Raw genomic sequence first — 18,566 nt, forward strand, 5'->3', positions numbered from 1 at the left:
TACTTGAGGGGAAAAAAATGCTATAGGGGACATTACTAGGCCAACTGACAAAACTGAAATATAGACAGTAGATCAGATAAAAGTATTATATCCATGTAATATATGAAGTTGATAATTGTACCAACGTTGTAGAAGAGAATATCCCTTTTCTTAGGAAATACACACTTGAGTATTCAGGGGTAAAAGGACATGATATATGTAACTTAGTTTAAATAGTTCAGAGAAGAATTATGCGTTTGTGTGTGTGTACACACCTGCCCAGACACCCACAGAGCATGTAAACACAAATGGTAAAGAGAATGGGTAAAATGTTAACAAAAGGTGATCTTGATAAAAGGTATACAGGAATTCTTTTTACTATTTTTTTTTGCAACTTTAAAAAGTTGGATAGCATTTCCAAATAAAAAGTTTTAAAATGCAATGGAATTTACGAAATAGATAATCCTCAAATTTGTCTTTATCTTCTCGTGTGTCTGGAGATACTATGTCTGCTCCTTCTTACAAAGAGAGTTCTTTACTTGCTCAATATTTAATGTTAAGACAACTGCTATCAAACATTATATGGGGGGAGTTCCCTGGGGGTCTTGTGGTTAGGCTTCGGAACTCTCTCACTGCTCTGGCCCGGGTTCAGTCCCTGGTCTGGGAACTGAGATCCTCAAGCCTCGTGGCACAGCCAAAAAAAAAAAGATTATATGGGTTTCTAGCTGCATCTTTCGAGTTCAGACAAAGGAAGATTTTATTAAAGAGTTTAATTTACTTTGTATGTGTGGGTTTTGGGTTCTGTTTTGTTTCGTTTTTTGGTTAGATCGGAGCTCTGATAGCCTCGTGATTCTCAGACCTCCATGGTGGATGACGCATCATGTAAGATGCATGGTTCTCAGCGTTTGGGTGTAGCTTTTTCACTTCTTCTGTCACTCAAGAAGGTACAGTGGAATTCAAGTGAATGAGGATGACAGTTTTATTGCAATATTCTTGAATCTGGTCTGATGTCTTTTAAGTAAATTGCAAACCTCAGTACTATAATTATTATTAATAACAAATTATTTTTGACACATATCTCAAAAATAAATATAAATTTTGGTTAAGAACTAACGCAGAAGCTTGTGAGATGAAGGGAGGGAATAATGGTCAGAGACAGACACGATAGGGAGCGTCACCATTTGCCCCACGGTCCTCCCTGTGGGCCAGATCCTTTCTCATATGCATCTCACTGAACTCATTCATTTGTCCAACACATATTTGTTGAGTGCCTACTGTGCACCATGCGTGAAGTATATCAGTGAACAAATGACAAAACCCTTGCCCTCATGAACTGAACGTTCTAGCTGGGAGAGCAAGACAACAAATAATAAACATAAAATATAACCAAATGATGGAATATGTTAGAAAGTGGTAAACAGTATAGAAAAAAAGTAGAGCAGGTTAGGAGGGGCTGGGAATGCCAGGGAGGGTGGCTAGCAGTTCTTAATGAGGTGGGCTGCGTAGGCCTCATTCGGAAGGTGATACCTGAGCAAGGACTTGAATGTGGTGAGGGAGCGGGCCATGTGGTTTTCTAGGGGAAGTGTGTTCCAGGAAGAATGAACTGCCCGTCAAAGGCCCTCAGCAGGAGGGAGCATGCCTGGTGTATCTGAGCAACAGTAAAGAGTGTGGTGTGGCCAGAGTGGCATAAGTGAGACAGAGACTAATAGAAGAGGAATCCTTCCCTTGCATCACTATCACATTTTCCTAGATATTCTTTCCTTGGACTAACTCTCCCTTGGATTATTGTACTGAACAATTTTGGACAACCACACCCGCCCCGTCCCTGGCACTTTTAGGACCCTCCCTTCTGTCATTATGGGCTCTTGACTGACCATCCCCCATCATGCCCCCACCCCCAGCCCTGCACATAGCCCAGGCCTCATCAAGCCCTATCCCACAGGGGACGAGAGTCCTGTGCCCTTGCCAGCCTGTGGGACCCGTCCTATTGTGCAGCAGCAGCGCATCTGGCACCTGTACCGAGTCGTCTCTGAAAATATCAGCGAATGGAAGTGCATGGCTTTTGCCAAGGTGCTGACACCCTCCTTGGACCCCCTGCCTGGGAGTGGAGAGTCTGCATGGGTCGGGGTGGGGAAGGGTCTCCAGCTGCCAATGTGCCTTTCTCCCTACAGTTCAATCTGGCTATGGCCCAGGAGAAGACAGATGGCTGGCTGACAGAGGCGGCCCAGATGAGTGCAACCCCGGGGCTGCACAGCCCAGTTCTGCAGCGCTGCATGCACGTGCTGGAGGAGTTCTGCAGCCTCCTGCCATTGCTCACCAGGCTGGGCAGCCTCCAGCTGCAGAACGTCAACTTCCAAGCCCTCCTGCGAGGTGGGTTTGGGTAGAGTCAGAAGGGAGGGGAAGGGAAGGACGTAGGGTTTGAACAATGGGACAACTAAGTTCCCTATTGCTCTTTTTGGAAACACCTTTCCTCCCCAGGTTGCCCTGGCCTTCCCTCATGGACCACAGCCTCCTTTCCCCCACAGGGACAAACATTCTTAACCTCTCACACTACCATGTGGGTCCTCTCTGCTGACTTGGGCTGCGCTGGGCTGTAGTCTTACCTCTGGACTGAATTGTGCTCTGGACCTTAGGTTCTGGGCCCTTGCCTCTGTGTCATGCTGTCTGGGAGCTGGGCTGGGCTGGGCTGGACTCTGCCAAAGACCGAGAGCTGCTCTGACTTGTTGTCCCTCCCCCTCCAGACTTAGGGTTAGGCGATCTCCACAACATAGAGCTCCTAACAGTGGGCCAGCTGCTCTCTTGTCCCCTGCTGGAGTTTACAGATCGAATCAACCAGGTGGGCTCACCCCCGCTCTGCGCCCACAGAGGAAAGGTGGTCCAAGCCCAGGGCCTGTTTGCTAAGCTCTAATAGAGCCAGTTAAGGCTTAGCAGCCCCTTGAGACAAGGGGGACAGTGGGTGTTGGCTTGTAGTGGGGTGGGGTTGAGATTGCTAGCCTGCCTGGAGGGTATGGGGATCTGATGGCTAGTTCCAGACGCTCTGTGACGGAAAGTATGTCCCTTCCCTCCCAGGGGAAGGAAATGGGTGGCAGCCCTGAAGTTGTGGGCACACAGGATGGCAGATGTCCCCTGGCCCAAAAGAGCATGAGCTGACTGAGGCATTGTCTGCTCAGCTGGAGCCTTGCAAAAAAGTGGGTTTCAGGGCAGCAGCCCTAGGTCACAGTGTGATGCTGGTAGCCTGTCTTTGAAGCCTGATGGTCCCACTCTCCATCTCTGAGACCTCCACTCTCCTGGGCCCTGGCCCTTGAGTCCCAGCTCCAAGGCTATCCCCTGAGCCATTAGCCAGTCCTGGTTCCTGAGACCCAACTGTTCCAGATCTGGCGGTGTGAAAACATACGGACTCGTGCCCAGGAGGCCCTACTGCAGCTGCAGCGGGCCTGGGAGGCACGACAGCTGCGACTGCTCAACTTCATCCTGCACGTGCCGTATAAGCCCCCAGCTTCAGAGCGCTCCAAGAGACAAGCGCCCCGCAGCCCCCAGTGGCAGGTGGTGGGCAAGGATAGTGGCACCTTCATCCTTTCAGGTGAGACCCAGCCCTCGTGGCCCAGTGAAAGCCCCTGCTGCTGGGGAACGTATTCATCCCCCAAGCCCTGCCAGATCTGGCTTCTCTAGCCAGGGCCCCCTCCCCCCTGGACAGCCTGAGCCATCAGTCTGTTCTGAGACAATATCTTCCATGTAGCCCTCGTACAGTCTTAATCTTCTTGGGAGCCCCCCATCCACTCCCTCCCACCCAATGCCTGGCCTCTTCAGCAAAGGTCCTCCCCTTTCTGGGTGTGCTAAGAAATTCCTCGTGGTCACGTCTCTCCAGCTTTCAATGCTCTGTCCTCTAGACTGGACCCACTCATTAATTCCTTTGTCATTCCCTCATCAAACTCACCTGCCTCTTCTGAACCAAATGCAGGGGACTCTGAGAGTTACAGACCGAAGTCCCATCCCTTGCGGACTCCCAGTCCAGTGAGAGAGGGACAAGAGAACAGAGACAGGTGCATGAGAGAGCACCTAACTGAGGGCAGTAGCATCTCAGAAAGAGGACCAACATCAAAGGACCGGGAGAGTTAGAGAAATCTTCCCTTCCCTTAGGCAAAGGCCTCATTCTGACTTCTGAAGGAGTAGGAGTTTGCCAAGTTTGCAAGGGGAGAAGGGCATGCCACTCACAGGGAGCAGCATATGTACGGGCACTCAAGATGGTACAATTAGGCAAGTAAAGGAGAAATTCTCTTATCCAGCCTAATTGAAACCCAACTGGCAAATTCAAAAAGTTAGTTAAACAGGGAAATCATAAAATATGCATACATGGCTTAAGATTTTTATTTTAGCTTAAATCATATAATGTACATTTATTTACTAACCTTTTAATCTAAAGACGAGGTTTTCTTTGATTTGCAGTCAAGTGATAGAAGCTCCTCACTGCCTTTCTTGCGTTAATACATCATCTGCTATTTCCACTTTCAGTTTCTGTAAAGTTGAGAAGTGACGTGAGGACATTTGTAAAGCTATCTGAATCCAGAACTTTTCTAGATTTTTATTATAATTTCACAATCTTAAAAAATCGCCTTGCCTATATCTAATTTAATATCATGTTTTTATTGGCTTACTGAAGCCCTTCCATAGTTTCCATAGAACCAGCAACTATTTTGCCACCCATATTTCAGTGGTTAACATGATATAAGATTAAATTCTGTAATTAAAATTATAACTCACACAAACGGAACTCACGTAAACAAGTTTGCAAACACACTCTGACTCTTGGTGAGCATACTAGGTTCAACTAGTAGAAGCAAAAAAGTTTGTGTCTTCTAGAGAGTAGTTTGAGATCTGTGAGTTTCAGTGTATTTTGGGTATCAGTCACCCCTGCCCTTGCCCCATCTGACTGCCAGCTCAGCTCAGCTCGAGCCCACTCTTCCTTAGATTACAGCAACCTGCAGGATTCTATCCAGGAAAGTCTTCAGGTGTTGTTCAAGTTCCTGGCCACCCAGAAGTCAGGAGACTTAAACAAAATGGCGTTGGAGTGGGTGACTATCATGCATGGCCTGAGTGAGTGCAGGCCTCTAGCTGGGCTGATGGGTGGGTCCTGAGGTGAGATGGCCCAGAGGGATGGGGAGAGAGGTCGGGGGTGGGTGAGGACAGAGTGAGGACCTCCTCCAGGGCCACTTCTTGGGCTGAAGTGACCAGGTCTTTATTCACGCTGCAGGTTTTCTCTCCTTCGAGCAAGGTCCCTGGGTCCTGCTGAGCAGAGTTTTTTGGGAGTGGGGCATCCCAAGAGGGCAGGAGCAGGCTGGACCCCCTTGCAGAAGCTGGAACCCTAGTCTCCCTCCAGTGTTCCCCTGGCTGCTTCTCACAGGTGCCCTGCTGCAGGTGTGGGTGACTTTCCAGCAGAAGTGGATCTTTTTGAATAAAGTTCTGCATGAGATGAAGATCCAGTTTCCTAGTTCTGACCTGGTAGGGAAGGGGGTGTGTGGCAGGGTGGACAAGTGCTACTGGACAGTGGGGCTCAGGGCGGGAGGGGGATGCCGCCCTCACTCTCACCTTCTCTCTCACCACAGCGCTCCCGTTTCGAGGCTGTGGACGAACAGTATCGGACCCTGATGAGGCTCTCTGTAGCTGACCCCCTGGTTCTGTCACTTATAGTGCCCAGTGCCAAGCGGAGCCCTTCTTTCCAAGGCCAGCAGCTGCAACAGCTGCTGCAAGCGGGCTCCGTGGAGCTGGAGGGCATCATCGTGGCTCTGGAGAGCGTGCTCTATGCCATATGTGCTCACTTCCCCCGCCTCTTCTTCCTCAGTGGCAGTGAGCTGGTGGCCCTGCTAGCTGCCCCGCTGGAGTCCTGTGAGGCCCAGCTATGGGCACGACGCTGTTTTCCTCACGTGCATGCCGTGAGCTTCCAGTCCAGCCGAACTGATAGAAACACGGATGACCGGGAGTCAAGCCCAAGCCCACAGACTCAGGTGGAGGCGCTTGCAGTGCTCGGGGCAGGTGGGGAGGAGGTGAAGCTGCCGGGGTCCCTTCCTCTGCATTCAGATCTCCCCAGGTGGCTGGCCTCCCTGGAGCAGGGTCTGCGTCTGGCCCTGGTGCACTTGCTGCAGGACTGTGTGGCTGCCCGTCTTGCTCTGGGCCCGTCCCTAGACAAGGCCTTCAGGCAGCTGCCCCAGCAGAGCCAGTCGCCCCCGCAGATGTATGTCCAGCACTGGCTGGACCTAGTCCAGGCCTTCCCGTGGCAGTGTGTGCTGGTGGCAGAGGAGGTGGTATGGCGGGCCAACATGGAGGAGGCTCTGCTTGAAGGGAAGGCCCCGGCCGCAGTCCCCATGCACGTGCGCAAGCTTGACGTACTGGTGAATTTTTTGCGGGCCCGGAGGGCCTCTCGGGGTGAGCAGCCCCTGCCCTCTGTCCGCCAGACCAGCCTGCTCAGTGCCCTGTTGGTCATGACAGTGACTCACCGGGATATAGCACAGCTGCTGCAGGAACGCCAGGTCAGTGATCTGACGGACTTCCACTGGGCCCGCCAACTCAAGTACCGCCTGGCTTCACCCCACACCGCTCCCCAAAGCCCCCTGCAGAGTCCCAAGTCTCTCGCACCTACTGAGACTTCTCTGTCACCAGCTGCATGCTGGATAGATGTGCTGGGTCGGTCTTTCCTGTACAATTACGAGTACCTGGGTCCCAGACTGGGGTCTCTACCCAGCCTGCTTCCTGAGCGGCCGGCCCTAGTGCTGTTATTGGCCCTGGAAGAGGTGGCCTGTGGGACCCTACTGGGCCCTGATGGTGTGGGCAAGGCAGCTATGGTGAAGACGCTAGCGCAGGCCCTGGGGCGCCAGCTGGTGGTGGTGCCCTGCTTGCCTCAGATAGAGGCCCAAAGCCTGAGCAATTACCTGAACGGTGCCCTGCAGGGTGGTGCCTGGCTCCTGTTAGAAGCAGCTCAGCGCTTGCCCCTTGGCTTACTCTCTGCCCTGGGCCAGCGCTTGGCCAAACTGCGCCACCTCTACGCCCCACTGTACCAGGAAGCTTCCCGAAGTACCAGCACCGTTGACCCCGCCCACCCCCAGCTCCTCGGCAGCGGCTTCTTTGAGAAACATCGCGTGGACGTGCGCCTCGGCTACGGCTGTCTCCTGACACTGCGTGCCCTGAGCCCTGCCGTGCCTGCCAACCTGCGCCAACTACTGAGGCCTGTGGCACTGACACTGCCTGACCTGCGGCAAGTGGCAGAGCTGACCCTGCTGGGTGCGGGGATACGGGACGCCTCCCGCATGGCTACCCGGCTATCCAAATTCTTCTTCCTTGAGCGTGAGCTGGTGTCTAGGCCCCCGCCCTGCCGCTTGCCCCTGCTCAAGAAGGTGCTGGAAGACATGATACAGGCTCTAAACGTGACCAAGGGGGATCCCAAGTCCAAGCAGCCCTGCAGCCTAGCCGCCATCGAGGAGGCCGCCCTACTGCGCGCCCTGCTGCGCTCCCCGCTGTTCAGCATCCCGGATGGGGTCCACCTGCGCAACCTCCAAGAGCTGCTCTGTGGGCTCTTCCCTGCCGCCAGCGAGGTGCTGGCAGAGCCTATAGCCCCCGGGCTGAGGAATTCACTGCTGGTGGAGGAGTTGCAGCAAGGAGGCCTGCATCCCAGCCCTGATATTCTGGGGTCCCTGGAGCAGCTGAGTCAGGCCCTGGGCCAGGCCTCAGGTGTCTTGCTCCTGGGCCCCGCAGGCAGTGGCAAGACCACATGTTGGCGCAGCTTATTTAAGATCCAGAATTGGTTGGCAGCCATGGAGGACCCCTTGACCCAGAGCTGCTGCCAGCCTGTGGAAATTACCCACCTGTATCCCAGTGTCCTCAGCCCCCAGGAGTTCCTGGGGTGGCTGGAGGGCCCCTGCTGGAACCACGGTGTCTTCCCCAGGCTGCTTCGTGAAGCCAGTCGGTGTAAGACTGTGGGCGCAAGGGGGCAGGTGCAGGAATCAGTGGGGATTCATCACTGGATAATATGCGATGGGGCTTCCGGTGGTGCTTGGCTGGACTCCATCACTTGCCTCCTGGGTGACCCCCCCCAGCTTAGCCTCCCCAATGGTCAGCAAATAGCACGACCCCCAGGTACTTTTCTTCTGATGGAGGTGGGAGATGCGACAGGCATGTCTCCCACAGCGGTGGGCCGCTGTGCCCTAGTCTGGTGCCGTGGGGAGCAGACTTGGCAGGCTATGCTGAGCGCCCTGATGGCAGCCCTGCCCCAGGAGTACCACCTGCAGCTCCAGACTGTCACTGAGCTCAACCACCTGGCAGAAGTGCTGGTGCCTGCAACGTTCCGATTCCTCACCTGCCAGGGTGCCAGCTCCCTGCTGCAGGTACATGGGCAGCAGGCCGTTTGCCCAGGTGTGGCTGAAGTCACCAGCTTGGCCCGCATCTTGCGTTGTCTGCTTGACCCACACCTGCGCACAGATGAGAAGGAGAAGGCCCATATCCCAGGTGAAGGGAAGGGCTGATGTGAGAGCTATGTGGCCTTGAGGATAGCTGGGATATAGCTCGAGCCTGTGGCCCAGGTTCTTAGGTGGACTTGGGCCTGGGGACTGAAAGTGAAAAGTAATAGCCAACCCCTACTCTCTTCCCCCAACTCCCTCCCCTTTTTCCTCCTGGGGCTCCGATTCTGGCCGTGGTGACCTTTGCAGAGGACCTCAGCTATAGTGACCCTGTGGCCCGAAGCTTCAAGTCCTCGAAAAGCAGCTCTCTGCGCCTGTACCAGGTTGACAGTGACGCTGTGCCTCGTAAGCGCAGGGAGCACTTGCTGGCTGTCAGCAGCTTTCTTTTTGCTTTGATCTGGGGCTTTGGAGCCCACCTTCCCTCCAGGTATCTACAGGGATGGGGGATGGGGCATGCAGAGGGCTGAGATGGAGTGAGTGGCCCATGGGAGTCAAAACCCAGGTGACATTGTTGGGGGAGGGTGGAGTGTGTGAGTGTATCGCAAATGGAACTGTTGTAACCGTCTGACACTTTTGCCTGTATGTCCATCTGAGCAGGCTCTGGCCCCTCTTTGATACCTTCCTGAGGGATTCTATTAGCTGCCTCTCCAACTACCCTGAGCTACCAGCCTCAGCCTTGGTGTTTGATCTACATGTATGCCCTGAAGATGGGACGCTGGCCCCCTTCACTGGCCAATACCTGCGCAGCCGCATCAAGGGAACTCAGGGCACCTTCAACCCTTCTCCTCAGGTGTGAGGACAGTGGGGCAGTAGCTGGGGCTGGGGCTCAAAGAGATATCCTGGGGCGGTCCATGTCCTAGGCCTACCTGCTCCCGTTCCTTGAAATGTTTTCACAGTCTCCAGAATGCATGCAGTGTTCTGCAAATACAGCTTTAATACAAGATTCCTAGACCTTTACTTTCGGCTAGATTGCTGTGCTAACCTGGAGCTGCCACAGTAAGCCCTGCTCCTGTCCTATAGACCGAACGGCTCTTGTACGTGGTGGACCTGCTTCTGTCAGAGGGACACCCGGTGCTGCTGGCTGGAGAGGCAGCCACGGGGAAGTCAGCCTTTGTGCACGTGCTAGTGGAGCCACAGCACCCTTACGTGTCCAGCCCCATCCACCCTGCCGTCAGTCCCACCCACCTTCGCCTCCTGCTGAGCCGGGGGGTCCAGGGCCAATCACAAGCCAGCCCGTGGCCTGGGCAGCACGTGGACTGCAAAGGCTTTCTCCTCTTCCTGCTGGAAGATCTGCACCTGGCTGCTTCCGGTGAGGAGCTGGGAGGAGGGAAGGTGTCATTGTCGTCTCTTGAGACTGGAAAAGCCCTAGCAATATTCGACTCTCAAACATATACCTACAGACCAAACTTCAGTGTTCCATTCTTAATATCTTCTCAGTCTACGTACGCTCCCTGAATAATCCTGTCCTTTGCGTGGCCTCATCCACCATCTCTATGCTCTGACTGCTAAATCTCCGTCTCCAAGATCCCCTTCTAAGCACCAGATCTGTTTATCTAACAGTCTGCTATATGTCTCTACCTGGTTGTCCCATTGACACCACGGATCCAACTCTGAACTCATCATCCTCCCCCAAAACCCTGCTCTCACGTGCCCTCTCAGTACCTGGTACCACCATCCATCCAGTCACTGTAGCCAGAAATCTTGTTGACATCTTCCCCTCCCTCACCAATATCCAGTCACCATGTGTCTTCATTTTGCCTCCCAAGTATCTCTCAAACCTCTCCACCTATTTCCATTCCATCTTCCCTGGTTCAGGCAGTCATTACCGGGAGCTCTGGCAAATGCTCTTCTAGGTTTCTTGTGATGAGTCTTTCTTCTGTAGATTTTTATGCTCTGTCCTCTAACTGGATTCAACTTTGTAACGCAGGCATCCAATAAGTTAGGCTTCCTCTAGCCTCTGGGATCGCCATCCTCTCGGCCTTCTCTCCTGCATTTATCTAGCTAAATCCTACTTATTCTTTACAAATAATCTCAGGCAGTATCTCCTCCAGGAGGTCTGGGCCTCCAGGCTAGGTTCGATACTCATCCTGTGCTCTGTACAAAAATCTATGACAAATATGGTTTTATGACTGTACGTTTACTAGCCTGCCTCTTCCATCCCACTCTGAGCATGTTTCCACCAGTCTCGGTTTCCAAACCTTCCTACTCATTAACCTTCAATTAAGGAATATGTAATTGGTCTTAGAGGTAGGATTTGGGGCAGAAGAGGGGGAAAAAAGTCACTCACTCCTAAGGAGAGTGCAAGGGAGAGAGAAGAACTTACCAAGTCCCAACACACCAGATGCATAAAATTCCTTAGAACCCCGTGTGTGCCAGGAGCAGACCCAGTGAGGCAGGGAGAGGAAGAGTGGGGTGACACTGTCATGCGGACTTAACGCCTGTTCTCTCTGTTATTCTTCACGGCCCACAGACCCAGAGAAGAGCTGTCAGCCGGTGTTGGAGACTCTGCGCCAGGCCATAGATGGCACTGTGTACGCCCACAGCACCTTGGAAGTGCAGACGCTGCAGCCTATAGTCAACTTCCTTGCCACTGCCACAGTGCCAGGTTTCTGCGAGCTCCCGCTGTGCCCACGCCTCTCTCGGCTCTTCACCGTGCTGGCCCTGGGCAGCGTGACCCTGGCCACGCTGCTGAGCAGGCATGTGCCCAGCATCCAGGCCTGGCTCGAAAGCTTCCCCTCTGTGGAGCGGGAGAGTGTTCTAGCAAGAGCCCTGGTCCAGGCGTCGGTGGAGGCCTGGGAGGCGGTGCGCAAGCGCTTTCTGCCCTCACCCCTCCGCCCACACTACCGCTTCTCCCTGCACTCTGTGAGCCAGCTGCTGGGCAGCCTGCAGCTGCTGCCCATCAGGGTGGGCTCCCGGGCTTTTGTGGATTGTCCCAGCCACCAGGAGCACCTGCGCCAGGTGTCCGGCCTATGCGGCACCCGCCTGGCAGTCACGATGGCCACGTGCAACATAGTGCGTCTTTGGTTGCATGAGGCACAGAGAACCTTTTGTGACCGGTTGAGCAGCCCCGGGGAACGCTCCTTCTGTGCCAACCTGCTCCTAGAGGTAGCTCAGAATGTTTTCTGCTGTGGGCCAGCGCCCCCGAGCCTGGGCAAGGGCTACGAGGAGGAGGAGGGGGAAGAGCAGGTGCCTGGAGTGGAGTCCGAAGGGGAGCTGGACCAGTGGGGGGACCTGAGCGACAGCGGCAGTGAGACCGAGGAGGACGAGGACCCGTACGGCCTGCAGGTCTGCACAGGCTCCGTGTCCAATGATTCAGCGCCGTCCAGAGCACCAGTAAAGAGGGTGGCCACAGGGAGCCTAAGTCAGAAGATAAGCCAGGAGGAAGGCACAAGGACCTCCAACTGCAAACTCCAGCTGAATAATAGAGCCAAGAACTGGTGGCAGAAGACAAGCCAGGTAGATGTGACCTCCCCGCTGTTGCTCCCGGTGCTACTGCTCTGCCCCCAGGAAAAGCCCTCAGACCTGGTCTTCAGTCAGGAACTGACACTGCGGTCCAACTCGGAGAGCTCCAACCTGTACGTGGAACGGCAGTGGGTGAGCCTGGAGGAGCAGCTGGCCACATCAGCTGCGCAGCTGAAGCTGAGCCCCCACCTGGCCCGGTGCCGCTCCATGGCCCGGCATGTGGCCCGCCTGGTCCGGGTGCTAGCCAGGCCCAGGCAGCATGGCCTGTTGCTCTCGGGGGCTCAGGGGACTGGGCGCCGTACTGCCGTCACTCTGGCTGCTAGCATTTGTCAGGCCCGCCTCTTCCATCTGCCACGTGGATCAGAGGAGGCCGTTCTCCAGTGTCTGCGGGATGCCAGCTGGCATGCTGGCGTGTTAGGCCAGCCAGTGGCCCTGCTGGTGCCCAAGGGTGTGGATCTCACTACCCTTCATCGCCTGCTGGCCCTGGCAACCTCAGGCAGGTTCCCTGACCAGTACACAGAGGCAGATCTGGACAACATTGAAGAACATCTCCCCAGGGACAACCTTAGTGTCAGGCAGAACGTCAAGAAGGAAATGCTGTTGCAGAGGTGAGGCCCAGAACCCCAAGCTAGGGGCTGCTCTGCCCTTGCCCCACCCTGGCCAAAGGCCCAAATCCCCCACACAACCTAAGGGCTGATGTGAGGGCACAGAGAGCAGGGCTGAGGCGTCAGGTTGGGATGGGGGCCTCGATGGGCAAACAGGGATAAAGGGGAGGACGGTATCTGAGCTCCTGCCCCACAGGTTCTACCAGCAGGTGTGCAGCCACCTGCACATGTTCATCCTGATCGGAGATGACCAGGCCCACAAACAGCTGCCTTCCACCCTTTTCCTGAGGCTCCTTCAACTGGCCATCGCCAGCACCGACTGCTACGAACCCTGGGACCAAGATTCCCTGGTCAGTGTGGCCCAGCACCATCTGGAGGGGGCTCAGAGCCCACCCCTTGATGACGGTGAGCCCTTTTTACCTGTCCTTGCCACTCATCTTGACCAGGTTCTAAAAAGGATTATTACTTAGGTCAGTCTCTCTCTCCAGAACCTAGTTGAGCCCCCTTCACCTTTTCTGCTCTCCTTCCTGAGCCAGGAGAGAGGGTCTCTGTCATTTCTTCCCCTACGAACTCACAAGTCCAGGCTAAAGCCATGCCTGTTGCAGACTTCTTGAAGTGCCCAGATCTTCAGGCCTCAATTCCCAGTGTGGCCAAATCCATGGCTCTCATCCACCTTTCGGCTGCCAGCTACCACGGGCACCTGTGCCCGGAATTGCCTCTCGTCACCCCCAAGACCTTCCTGGACTTCCTGGACAACTTCTTGCTGCTGCAGCAACAGATGACCCTGCAGATTAAGAACAAGGCCCAGTGGTGAGTGGCCCCATTCCCTCCCCTGTGTCTCCTTCTGCTCCCTCAGTACCTCCTTCTGCTCCCTCAGGTCCACTCACTGGCACACTGTGTCTTCAGGATCCAGGATGCCCTGGGAATTCTGAGGATGCTGATTGAGCAGCACAGTGCCCACGCCAACCTGGTCGTCAGCTTGGAGCAGCAGCTGAAAGACTCCCGCAAGGTAAAGGGGAGAGGATTTTGAGGCATGCACAGTAGGGTCAAAGCGGGAGCCCAAACGGGGACTTTGGAGGAACCATACAGACTGAACCTTAGTTCTTGTCTCCTGAGAGTCCCCCTTTCCCCAGGGGATCTCTCTAATTCCTGCCACCTCCTCCTTTAGAGCTCAGGCTCAAAGTTCCCCATGGCACAGCTGAGATCGGGCTGGTTCCTCTAAACACGTGAAACCCAAGTGTCCGCTTCTTGTTGTCCCTGGTACCTTGACTGTGTGAATTTCAGTATGCTCCCCAAGCTCTCCAGAGATCCCCGTTGGGGATGGGGCAGGATTACATCCTCAAGGTCCCCTCTCATTGTAATCCTCTTTTCTCCTGGATTCTCTATCACTGCTAGTTGGCACACCTCCTGTAGCTGTCCTCTCTTCCCATGCTGCTTTGTCCCTGCACGGCTTCCTTCCACAAAAGCACCAAATACACAAATATATACACTGTATATATAAAAATATACACTGTTATGTACAGCGGGTGGGAGATGGCTGTGGGGGCCATTTACATTCTAGAACAGAGCCAGAAATAGATTAAATCGCATACTAGACCTCAGTGTCCTGAATTTTTCTCTGTCACCTTCCTCTACAGGGCATTTGCTAGTGACGGACTTTTCTATCCTCCTCCCATCTCCACAATACTGTTCCGCAATGCTATTCAGCCACCCCACTTTCCCTTTAGAGCTCCCCAAATACAGTGCTCATGTAATAAGAGATTTTTCTTTCTAGTCCAAACCCTAAATCCTGTTGCTTTCTTATACAGAGCAATTTTCTTCTTTGAATAAACAAACCGCTCATATCTGGCTAAAACTGGTAGCAATGGGGTCATCACACCTCCTGTAGTCAAACACTCTTAGTTAATAGTGTTTTCCTAAAATAAATAGACTTTTTTCTTTTGTTTTTAATAAGAGGAATTCTGAAATTGCATTTTCTTTTTCCTTCCTGCTACACAAGATTTTTTTTTTTTTTTTCGGTACGCGGGCCTCTCACTGTTGTGGCCTCTCCCGTTGCGGAGCGCAGGCTCTGGACGCACAGGCCCAGCAGCCATGGCTCACGGGCCCAGCCGCTCCACGGCATGTGGGATCTTCCCAGACCAGGGCACGAACCCGTGTCCCCTGCATCGGCAGGTGGACTCTCAACCACTGCGCCACCAGGGAAGCCCTACGCAAGACTTTTTTTTTTTTTTTTTTTTCCGCAAGACTTTTTGATGAAGTTTCAGGGATAACTACAGTGAAGTAAACTAGTGATCAACTTATGAGCAGATAATCTGAGTTACTTTCTACTGGACTTTCAGGGCTTCCAGCTCCCAATGCCTAACCCGCCTCTTCTGATGGGTGCCCTCAGGGCTGTCATCCAGTGTTGCGCAACTCCAGGGGCATGGCTTACATTGTGTCTAAGTGCACGTATCTACTCCACATGTGTCCTGTGCAGTCCTCATAGTACTGGTGCCCGCCTACCATCAGCCACAGAGGATCACTAGCTTAGATGAAACATGAAGACTCAGTTGAGATGCAAAAAAATTGAGAAGTTCATAGATGCACAGGAGTCCTCTTTCCCATGTTTTCCAAATTCCAGTTTCTTGTCTTGGGCCTTACGTTTTCCCAAAATGGATAATACCAGGAATTGTTGATATGGCTTAGGGACGTTATTATTCTTTGATCCCTGGGTCAGTTGCATCAGAACACAACATAAGAACCCCCAAATCTGGATATGAGATTTTCATAGGCTCAGGGGCATTCACTCAACAGCCATAATGGTGTGTACTTCTTTCAACGTTGTCTACCTCAGGAAATGGCCACCATCCACTTAGTGAATTAAGCTAAATCCCAGGAGTCATTCTGGCCCCCTCCATCTCTTTTCCCTCTCATATTCAGTTGGTTCATTTATTTATTACTGTACTCAGAAAACTTAATTGAACTCCATACTTTTTGTCCGAGCACTCATTAATATTTTTGTCCATGTCTACATCTATGCTTACATCTAGATAGGTAGACAGAATTTTCGCCTCAACTTTTCTATGGAGGCCATCCTTTCTTCCGTTTTACAGATGAGAAAACTCAGATCCAGAGAGGTTAGGATGAGAATTAAATGAGATCTTACATGTAAAGCACTTCAAAGTGCCGGCACATAGCAAGAGCCCGATAAATGTTATCATGTATTAGATTGCCTCCTAATAAGAAAGATAAGACACTGCCCTTGCCTTCGTGGTGCCTAGTTTACTGGAAGATATAGGCTCATGCAGGCGATTACAAAACAGTGTGTTATGACAGAGCAAGTCCAGGATACTCTGCAAGTCCAGCAAGTCCAGCAAGTCCAAGATACTCTGAAGTATCAAGAAAGACTTTCTAGAGAAAACACAGTGCCACACAGTATGTAACACAGAGGCACGTGTAGAACATGGCAGGTGTTCAAAAGCATTCCTTAAATATGTAAACGAATGAATGAAGTATCAAGGTCCATACCTGAAGGTTAGGTAAGATTACGTATAAAAGGGTTTGGGAAGAGTGTCACAGGCTGAAGTAACAGCAGGTGCAAAGGCCCACAGGCAAGAGGATGTGTGTCACGTTGGAGGAGCTGAAAGTCAGGAATGGCTGGAGAGCAGAGTGCTGGGAGAGGAAAAGGAAATGAGGTTGGAAAGATGAGTAGAGGCCTCCTGGTCATGGAGGCATTGTAAACCAAATGAAAAAAGTGGAAAGTGTTAAGGGACCTGATGATATGGTATTTGGCTTTGAGAAAACCAATTAGGCTGCAGCATGAAAAGCCAGTTAGAGGATGGGAGTAGGAGTTAGGAAGCCAGTGCAGAAGGTCAGGAGTGAGAGAGCATGAGCGTGAATGATGGCGTTGGGGATGGGAGTAGATACGAGAGACGTTTAGGAGGTGGAACCAAAAGGCCTTGAAGATGGGTTGGGTTTGGGGGACTAGAAGAGATGGAGTCAGGGTAACAATTAGGTTTCTTCCTTGGGAAACTTCCATGTACTTTGCCGCAGTTCTCTGAGAAAAGAACACACGAACAGATGAGTAAGATTGCAAGAGATCTGACGAGGCACAGCTAATACGTTCACTTCTGGACACGTGGAGTCTGAGGGGCCTGTGAGACACCAAAGAGGAGATTCCCACTAAGCAGATGGATACGGGGGTGTGGGTCTTGGGAAAGAATCTGGCTAGATATACAGATTTGGAAGTTGTTAAGGTATAAGTGGTAATCAGAGACATGAGATTAAGGAGGATGCCCAGAAGTGTAGGCTGAGAAGAGACGGGGGCCCTGAAAACATTTCTGAGAAATATTTAAGGGATGGCACCGGAAGAGACTGAGAACGAGCAGCCACAGAAGTTGGAGAAAGACAAAGAAGAACATGGGCTCATGAAGGTCAAGAGAGGAGAATGTTCAAGAGGGAGGAGCTGCCTTCTGCGGCAAATGCCACTGATGGGTCAAGTAAGATGAAGAGTGTAGCCCAGTGGTTAAGTGTGTAGGCTTTGTATTCAGATTTCCTGGGCCTGTATGGTAGGTCAGGAGAAGCACCCACCCACTCGGGGCTGCATTACTAGATGTATAACTCACAGATAAGAAAATGACACTTTCAGAGCTCAGCATGTATCTGTGGCCTATGTGGAGTTCAACTTGGTCACCCTGACTATCGAGTGAGGAGTATGCCTGAGTCCAGGCCCATGGGGTCTTCCCTTGGGGTCTTCCCACCTGGCCCGGGATCTAGAGCTACAGAGCCTGAACTCTGTTCACAGAGCCTCGGCAGACTGCATCAGCAGCTAGACCAAAACAAGCTTCTGTACAAGCGGCAGCTGGCAGGGTGTCAGCAGCAGGAGAACCTCATTGAGAAACTGACCAAGCAGCGGGATGCCCTGCAGGCTCAGCATGAGGCTTTCCTGGAGCAGGTGGGCTCTTCCTGCTGCCTGCCCTGCACTGCTCCTCTCTTGGAAGAGGACAACCCCTCACAGGATGCCCAGAGGAGAGGATGGGTTGACTTGTCATGAAGTCTCCCGGGGGAGGGGGTAAAGGTAATAAGATGGCTTGGGGTGTGGTCCCTTTGGGGACCCTAGGAGAAGATGATCCCTCCTGGAAATACATTGAAGAAAGAGGACTTTCTGGGAGCTCACTTCAAGAGCCCATCTCTCCTCATTCAGATGAGCAAGGCATTCCTGGGGCCCCTGAGCCAGCTACAGGTGGCTGACTTTGAGGAGATACGGAGCTATCGAGTGCCACCAGAATCTGTGGTCCAGGTGACCGATGCTCTGTGTGACCTCTTCCACCGTGAAACAGGCTGGGCCAGTGCCAAGCAGCTGTTATGCACTGAGGACTTTTATCAGGTAGGGAATGTGGGGCGCCATGGAGGAGGATAGTGGAGGCATGGAGGGGAGACTTGGCAAGGCTGTGGGGCAAGGTTCAGAGCACCTATGTCTTCCCCCACCCTTCTTAACACACACTCTCCCAGGAGCTGGTGTTCTTCCCTAAGGAGAAGATGACAGACTCAGAGATTATAAAGTTAAACCTAGCTCTGAAAGCTCCAGGCATGAGCGATGCAGCCTTGCGAGCAGTGAGCACACCTGCAGCACGGCTGGCAGCCTGGCTCTGGGCCGTTCTGGACTACGGGCTGGCACGGCGCCGAGGACTGCCCACGGGCCTGCTGTTGCAGCAGGCGGAGGCGACACTGGCTCGGGAGCAGGCCCGCCTGGGCCAGTACCAGTTGCAGGCCCAGGAGATCCTAGCGTACAGTTTGGCCCTGTCCAAGAAGCTGGAAGATGCCCAGGCTTCCCACAAGCATGTGGCAGAGAAACTCGGTCAGGCTCGGCGTGGCCATCATCACAAGTGGCCCATCAAGGCTGCACTGCTCACGCCCATGCACTCCTGGACTACAGAGCTCCAGGTAGCCAGCCCCTCCTAGGCTGCCCCCTAAAGTTCATTTCTGCACCACAGTCCCACTCCTCTGCTCCTCGCCGTGCCCTCACTGCCTTCCTCTGTCCCACTCTGCCCTCCTTGCCACGCTTTCCTCCACACCCTGCCTTACTCCGTCTCTGCCAGAC

The 18,566-nt window shown here is 53.2% G+C and overlaps 1 protein-coding gene across 1 annotated transcript in view; it reads left to right on the forward strand.

Annotated features, from left to right (window-relative positions):
- The window catches only part of DNHD1 (dynein heavy chain domain 1), a gene marked incomplete at both ends in the record, with an annotated part of 68,257 nt that overhangs the window by 40,017 nt on the left and 9,674 nt on the right, over window positions 1–18,566 (forward strand). The window contains 17 exon segments of the mRNA XM_082844993.1: window positions 1,922–2,049; window positions 2,151–2,349; window positions 2,721–2,815; window positions 3,352–3,559; window positions 4,945–5,070; window positions 5,378–5,475; window positions 5,580–8,469; window positions 8,670–8,847; window positions 9,018–9,210; window positions 9,441–9,729; window positions 10,891–12,490; window positions 12,684–12,892; window positions 13,093–13,297; window positions 13,394–13,496; window positions 17,271–17,420; window positions 17,670–17,852; window positions 17,978–18,409. Of these exon segments, the coding sequence (XP_082701119.1) occupies window positions 1,922–2,049; window positions 2,151–2,349; window positions 2,721–2,815; window positions 3,352–3,559; window positions 4,945–5,070; window positions 5,378–5,475; window positions 5,580–8,469; window positions 8,670–8,847; window positions 9,018–9,210; window positions 9,441–9,729; window positions 10,891–12,490; window positions 12,684–12,892; window positions 13,093–13,297; window positions 13,394–13,496; window positions 17,271–17,420; window positions 17,670–17,852; window positions 17,978–18,409 (7,286 nt within the window).

The sequence above is a fragment of the Leucopleurus acutus genome (genome assembly GCF_964270905.1).
Source record: "Leucopleurus acutus genome assembly, chromosome: 8".
NCBI classification, from domain to species: domain Eukaryota; kingdom Metazoa; phylum Chordata; class Mammalia; order Artiodactyla; family Delphinidae; genus Leucopleurus; species Leucopleurus acutus.